This window comes from Meriones unguiculatus, chromosome 21, assembly GCF_030254825.1.
Source record: "Meriones unguiculatus strain TT.TT164.6M chromosome 21, Bangor_MerUng_6.1, whole genome shotgun sequence".
NCBI classification, from domain to species: domain Eukaryota; kingdom Metazoa; phylum Chordata; class Mammalia; order Rodentia; family Muridae; genus Meriones; species Meriones unguiculatus.
In genome coordinates, this window is record NC_083368.1 from 33,626,043 (window position 1) to 33,633,860 (window position 7,818).

Consider the following 7,818-nt stretch of genomic DNA (forward strand, 5'->3'; position numbering starts at 1 on the left):
GGAAGCTATTTTGTTCAGGCTTCATCTTTGTTTATGGGGCTGGGGCAGGGCGGAGACATTTCAGGACGTGATCATGTGTGGATCACGTTTCAACAAAGATGCTCAGTGAACCCTTGCCCAGCGCTAGGAACTCCCACCTTCTTCTCTGACACCATCATCTATTTCGGAGAAAACAACCACTCAACCTCTTCAATTCGACAACTCTTTCATGTAATGCAAATTACTCCAAGGTGTCTTTCTTTAATACTCCCTTTTTACAGTATCAGTCGTTTGCTATATGTTCATTTTCTTGCCACAGGGTGTACATGATGATCACAAGACACTTTCTGCCACAGGGAACCTACAACTAGGATTAGTTGAGGAGGATTAGCGTATTTTATACAACAGTTAATATAAGAGAATAAATATGTTCTGCCACTCCAAAGATTTAAAGCTGTCAAGGCAGAAACGTATCCAAGAAGAGGTATTACTAAGGAGCACAACAAGCTATGTGAGAAACACTGGCCCTGAAACACAGGAAGCCTTTCAGAGTGGTGCAGGGAGGGGCCCCAAGGGTGCATTCTGAAGTTGATCCCGAGGAAACTCAAAGAAATAGATGCAAGAAGGGCATCTACAGGAACCGGAAAGGTCTGCTTGTTCACACATGACAAGTGCACAAAGAATGCATGAAGATGCCATTAAAGTCAACACCAACAATGCAGAGAAAGAAGAAACATTTCTCGTGTGATTATGTAGTTGAAGGTCTCAGCAAACCTTATGTATGCCTGCATTAGTTAACCCCTTCAGATCTTCCAATGTCAGCGTCAGCCCAAAATATCTGCAGAAGCACAATGACTGTGCTTTTTTTTATCTATTGTCGTTGGCTGGTATGTTTCCTAAAGAAATGAAATGTAAGTTAGGGTAGGCACTCGACGCTGGCTATTCTTCCAGGGTGCTGAGATTTGACTCCCCAAAAGCTAACAAGCACCTGTAACCCTAGTTCCAGGAGATCTGACACCCTCTTCTACCCTCCACAGGGTACCAGGCACATTCATGGTACACATACGTACATGCAGGGAAAACATCCACACTTGGAAAATATTTTTTTAATTCCTTAAGAATAATTAATAGTGAAAGAGTACTCTTTCTTTTTAACAATAAAAAACTCTCCAACGGCTTATTTGTTCAAATGTGCAACAGGCTTTTCATAAATAAGCAGATCTCCAATGATATATATTAAAACAGCAACTCTATCAACTGAAATCTAAATGAAAAAAATTAAGGCACATTTGGTATGTGAGCTGAGAACATTCTGGTATAATGACACATTCATTTCACTTCTGTCCCTAAAATTATCCAGGAACACTAGGAAGGCAGGAATGTAATAATTAAGAAAGGGAGAAAAAAAAAGTCTTCAAAAGGAAATCTTTGGAGATGGTTTACTGCAAATGAGACTTTCTACCCACATTCCTGGTACACATAAATACTGGTGACTGACAAATCCTCAGGAGTGGCGCAGATCTAAACAATGGCTCTTAGATAAACTAGAAGCACCGTTTTAAAACAAGGATCTATCTCCACAGACATCCAATGACCCGAGTCTCAACAAGAATACCGCAAGAGTTAGTCAACTGTGTATGCTTCCTTTTGACAGGCTTCACTTTTCCTTGATTCCACAGCAAGCGTCCATGAGTCCCATGATGATACACTTGCACGCAGAGGAGTATAATCACAGAGCTAAAACCTCAGCGTTACTAATTTCAACTACGGGGGGAAAAGAATGAGCAGAATGTCACTGTAAACCGTCTGTTTACTAAACAGCTTTGAAGACTGCAACTTTTCAAGAACTCCGAGAAGGAAGAAACACACACACTTCACACACTTAAGTTTAAATGGAGACCTGAAGTCTTGCTTTTCCTGTTCGCACTGAGGCAAGGTTCCCCCCCAAAAAAAACAGATTATTCCCCCACAAAATAACACTTTTATTAATAAGCGTTCCTGTGTACCAAGACCTCTGAACACCTGCATTTACGGTTCATAGTAAAAAAATAAATGTGTTATGTTCTTCATAGTCCACAGTCACATTTCTGCTCTCCTTTTAAACTACATGTCGCTGAGAACTTTAAAAAGAGAAAAGGAGAAACATCCTAAATAATCACTGGGCTGCCTATCTCCTATGCCTTTAAAACAGGGACTATAATAACTTAATGTGCTTAAAACATTTATAGGTTACAACTTTTATCTGCTGACAGGCAACCAACTTAGCTTCCAGAGCTGATGCCTGAAATTGAATCATTTCTGTTGCTATTCTAGCAAGCTTACAGTTTGGGGAGACAAAGGCAGCATTTACCTGCATCTCACTTCCAGCACAGAAAAGGCTCATTTGTAGGCCAGCTTTCTGCTGATCATCTTAGTCCTTCAATGACAGAAACACCTGAGTAACCAATTGATTACCAGCTGTCTTTCCTACAATTGGTGTTTAGGAAAATTGTCTTTCCTCAACACTTGTTTAAATAAATGGAGCTCAAGTGTTCATGCATATAAGTGACTTGCAGATGCTTTTTTATATACATCAACTTGTACGTCTCTAAGGGAAATTTTAACCTGCACACACTGAGGGATTCTGAATAGTGTTTTATTTCATCTACCCAATCAGCAAATTCCTGTAACTAAACTGTCACAAACATAAGACGCTTTATAAAACTGGGCAGGTTAAATGAGGGGAAGTGATAACCGAAATAAAGACGAGAGATGGCCTCCTGCAGCTCAGGCTGGATTCGAACTTACCAAGCAAGCAGCTGGAAATGACCTTGAACTCTTGCCTCCACTTCCTCTAGAATTCTGGCATTACAAGCATGCACCACCATGCCTTGCTTAGACAAACACATTATTAAAGACAGAGAAAAAAAGGAAAGACAGACAGACATAAAGACAGCCAGGTGAAGTCGTGTACACTTGTAATTCCAGCACTCAGGAGGCAGAGACAGTCAGATCTCTGAGTTAGAGGCCAGCCTTGCCTACAGAGCAAGTTATAGAATAGCCAGGGCTACATAGAGAAACCCTGTCTCAGAGGGGAAAATTAAAGAAAAAAGTTAACAATTCCCTCTGACTTCTTCACTGCACCTACCCTGTTTCTTTGTTCTGGAAGGTGTCCGGCACACAGTAGGCTTTCAATTTATACTTGGTGCACAAACAGACTGCTGATTAAACAAATTTTATTTCCTCTCTGTGTCTTGGTTCTGGATGGCAAACAGAACTCATCGATGGAATGCAAACTCTCCCATCTTACAGTCTGACCCTGGCAAAGGCTCTAGAACTTGGGCACCGTAAAATAAGAGCAAATCCGTGCACAGAACACCACTGGCTCCTCAAGCCTGGGCCTGGGACATATCACGGGCAGGTAAGCTCCGAGAGCTTTGACACCATCAGTAACTAGTCTGCCTTTTTGGCAAATCCATCAAAATTAAACCTTAAAACTTGAAGAAGAAGAAAAAAAACCTAGTATGTTTATTGTGCTCCTTCAAGCTTAGAGGCTTAACTATGTGTGGGTAGGGACTATAATTATGATCAATTACTTATGGCTTGAAGGCACTTAAAAAAGCATCTGCCCTTTTAAGCAATCTTTAAAAACCCAGGCTTATGAGTGTAAGACTTAACCCAGGAAAGAACAAATTACAGATTCAGGGTTTCAGTTTTCACATTCTCCCTCGGAAGGAAAAAAAAAATTGTCGCTTATCTTCAATTTCCTGACACTGCCCCTAAAATTATTAAGCTAACCTCTGAAGAATTCCTAGCTGTTTAGCCAAACAAACAAGTTATTTTGGTGTGTGTGTGGGGGGAGTGTTAGTGCAGTGGAAAACAAAAACAGGAAGATCAAAAGGGAATGATGGAGCCGGTGGCTTGTGCCGATGATGTTATATCAGTTAAGACAAGGGGTCATTTCATTAATCTCACAGCATACAGCCAACCAATCCCCTTTGCTGACAAATTCAGGGTCTGGGTAGCCCAGCAGCTTTTTAGGTCCCGGTTGTGTAACAGTTTCCTCCAAGATTAAAACATTCCATTCCACAGGAAGCTCCTTAAGCAGGAAGGTAAACAACTCAGAATAGCTTCAGGAACTCCTTGAAGCTGAGCAGATTCACTAGGCCCCTCCCCACTTCTAAAAGCAGTTACCAGCTGAGCTTCCTCTACCAATAGCACCTCAGGCTGCAGAGAAGCTGAGCTGCAAAAGCCACACAGGCTGGGCAGTGAGCTCCAGGTCCCCAGCTGTCACTCATGCTGGGGTGGGCTTCGGGGATGCAGCCGTCTTTGAGTTATTTCTGCTCCTGGAACCCCTCACTCGTATTCGTGTAGGTAACCCCAATAAAACTCATTGGTTTACCAAGTTGGAACCTGTGGTATTCGTGCTGTGGCCCACTGCAGGCTCCCTATCAGGAATGTGTACCATGCCTCTCTCCCCAGGAAATGTTTTGTCACACAACAGTCCTGGAGTGTCAAAACGGGAATCCTGACGTGTTCTATAAAAACGCCAGATAAATGAAGCCTTCCTGGGCACCTGTTCTGGGACAAGGATCTGATCATCTGACATATACAGGTACCTAAGGTGTCTTTAAATTTAGAGGGTTTTCACCTACACTCACTTTATCTTTATGACTCCAAGTAGGTAGATGTCATAAGAGGTAAAAATAAACTTAGAAAGCACCTTTTCCTTTCGCTTGTAAGTAGATGCTCCTGAAAGTCCCAGTTCAGAATACCATTGTGGGGGTTACCTAGAACTGTCTAGAGACACACCCATCTCAAGAGGATGGAACAGGGGAACAGGATGAGCTGGTTAGCAAAAGCTCACCAGCTCAATGAAACGACCCTCTTCTGTTCTACAGAATTTACAATGGATTGTGCCCGATGAACAACAGGTTATAGAGACAGGTGTTTGTCTGGAAGGAGGTTATTTCATTTGCATATGTAACTTCTCTCCTAGCTGGATACTCCACACATACAATAATCTACGGCTTTTAGGTAAAACCAACTTTCTACAAGACTCGTTCTCCCATATGATCTTTTGCTGTCACACCCCATGTCCCTGCCACCTAGCTAAAGCACAGGTATAATGGGTCCTTTCTTTACATTTACAATGCCTTTTTACTTATCTTATGTACTGAGAGTCACTACTGCATTCTAGCCTTGTCTGACTATACTGGGAACAAACCAAACAAATCAATTCCCACCCAGCCTAGAAGAGGAGTTAAAAACCTCCTGGAAGATTCCGTAGAGGGCTTGGTATTTCAAAGGTCAGTCTTGGGTCTCTCCATTTTGATGACTAATGTTAAATTGCTTGACTTTCTACAAAAATATTTAGCTGGGCTTATTTACATAATTTCATCCCTGGGGCACACAGTAGGCACAAAGTTGTTGTACACAATCCCTACAGGAATGAGAAGACAGGACGAAGACACCAAAATCATCCTTCTACACACCGAAGAGCAGAGAATGGTGAAGTCATCATCTAAGCTGCAGAGAGGTCTGTGCATTCCCTTTTAATTTCAAGCTATGTATCTGTTTAAAAAAGAGAAGGATGAAAGGCACAATGGGGAAATCCCAGCATCTCCAAGAAAACACCATTACCCTCAATCACACGGGAGGCAGGCGCACACACTTTCTTTTAATGCTCGTTACTTCACAGGAGAGTTGGTTAAGAATGCCTCTCCACCCTCTTGCACAACTCTTCCAGGGAAAAAGAGGCCTTAGAATCTAAAGCACCGCTGCCTCTCATCTACCCCCTGGGAGAGGCTAAGTTAGACCACGCCAGGCCATAGATACTAAATGATACAATCAGAAGAAGGTTTGAGAAGGGTCTCTCCCTCCCCTCCTCCCACTCTCCGCCCCCTCCTCTTCTCAGACAGGGTCTTTTGTAGGGCAGGCTGGCTTTGAACTCTGGATCCCGCTGGCTCAGCGTTCCAACTGCACGCAACCTTGAAAGACACTTTTCAAATAATGTTTAACACTTGGCGTCAGCGTTGAAACTTCAGGCCACCACTGCGGGGTGTGACAGGCCAACACGTTCTTACACATTTCTGCATTTTCTTAAACTTTATTTACATTAGGCTCCACCCTTAAAAAGTTTCCTTCTAATTACCACAAGCTGTGTAAGTCTCTCAAAAATTCCCCCACGGACGGGAAAAGTAAGTAAGGGCTAGAGACGTCTCTGAGGTTGTCGGTTTTGTCCCTGAAAGACACCCAACGCCCCCGGAGCCCCTTGGGACAAGCGGAGAGTTGTCTGGGTGCAGGGAGGCCGCCGCGGGTCTCCTTCCCGCCCGGCCTAGCAAGGTCACCCGTTCGCTCGGCGAAACTCAAGCCTGACTCCGGCTGGGTCACCAGCTGCCCCTTGCCCGGCACCTTCCCGGACCGGACCCGACCGCCAGGGCTCCCGGCTCACCTGACCACGTTGGGGTGCTCGAAGGTCTCCAGGTGCCTCAGCACCGCCACCTCGCGGATGGTGGAGAGCGGCATGCCCTCCTCGCCGGTCTGCACCCGCACGCGCTTCAGAGCCACGAAGCGGCCGCCGTTCTTCAGGTCGCGGGCCTTGAACACCTTCCCGTAGGCGCCCTCGCCGATCTCCGCCACGCACTCGTACTGCTGGTCGGCGCGGCTCAGGCCGTCCTTCTCCATGCTGGCGGGGGGCTGCCGCGGCGGCACGGGGTGGGGAGGAGGAGAGCGGGGCGCTCTCGCGCTCGCTGCCGGGACGCCTCGGGGACTCCGGGCTGGACGGAGCGACCTCGTCGCCCGCGGGCGCAGCCGCCGCGAAACTCCGCCTAGCCGAGCCGCCGCCGCCGCCGCGGGAGAGCGCCGATCCCTCCTCTTCCCCCTCCGCGGCGATTACATAGTCTGCCCACAATCTCGGCACCTAGGAGGAGGAGGAGACGGGAGGACGGGGAGAGGGCGCGATCAGACAGCCCCGGGGACTTCCACCGGGACCCACCGGCTCCCTGCCTCCTCCGCCCGGCTCCGCGGAGGAAGGCCGAGCCGCTTCGCCTCCCCGGCCCGGCTCGCGCGGCGTCCGCGAGGAGAGGCTGCAGGGGCCCCTCGGGGATGAGCGCCGCGCGGGGCGCAGCGGGACGGGAGGGGGCGTGCCGAGCGGCCCAGAGTGTGCCGGGAGCGCGGGGGAGGGGAGGCGCCGGACGCGTCAATGTCACGGCTGCGTCTTTCTACCTAGATCGCCGGTCCCCGCTGCCCTCCCCGGCCGCGGGGGCCCTCGGAAGCCGCTGTGGAGGCGCGGGGGGTTCGCTCGCGTGGGGGCCGCTGAACAGGGTCGGGGCTCCCGGGACCCTGTAACCCGACGCTGGGAGCGTACGCGTCGGGGTGGTCAGACATCTGCTCGGAAATTGCTTCCTTTCTTTCTGCTTTCAGTTTTTCTCTACCGGGGGGACGTTGGAGAGGGTCTCGCGCGCACACGCGCACGCACGGTCTCTCGGGCACGGCCGTCTCAGTGGGAGACGGGGTCCTGCCTCCGACCCGGAGGACCTCCCTGGTGGAAACTCGGGGAGGACGGACCATCTGGTAGGGGAGGGCTGGGGCTACTGGGGGTGGGAGAGCGAGGGGCCCGGGGACGGGGGGAGGGCAGTGTCCCGTTCCGTCCCCCCCCCCCCCGCCCCACCGCACGCCCCGAGCTCCCCAGGGTGGAGGACGGCAGGTCCGTCACTCTCTCCCGGCGTGTCCGAAAGAGCTGGCCGGGACTGGTCCCGGAGTTCCCAGCAGACTTCAACCCGGGCAGAAGCAGCCGCCCTTGCGACGGTGGGGGTGGGGGAGCAAACGCAGGTCTCCCCCGGGGTGAGGGGGCCGCCC

General features: G+C 48.8%; 1 protein-coding gene across 2 annotated transcripts in view; it reads right to left on the reverse strand.

Moving 5' to 3' along the window:
- The window catches only part of Cdk6 (cyclin dependent kinase 6), a 185,040-nt gene extending 177,511 nt beyond the window's left edge, over positions 1 to 7,529 (reverse strand). The window contains exons 1-2 of one of the 2 annotated variants that reach the window (XM_060373992.1): positions 7,186 to 7,529; positions 6,413 to 6,880 (exon numbers count right to left, since the gene is read on the reverse strand). In XM_060373992.1, the coding sequence (XP_060229975.1) occupies positions 6,413 to 6,645 (233 nt within the window). In that variant the 5' untranslated portion in view covers positions 6,646 to 6,880; positions 7,186 to 7,529. Of the gene's footprint in view, positions 1 to 6,412; positions 7,097 to 7,185 lie in introns of those variants that run through there. The other variant, XM_021653232.2, reaches the window with a different exon arrangement.
- Positions 7,530 to 7,818: the final 289 nt, after the last annotated feature.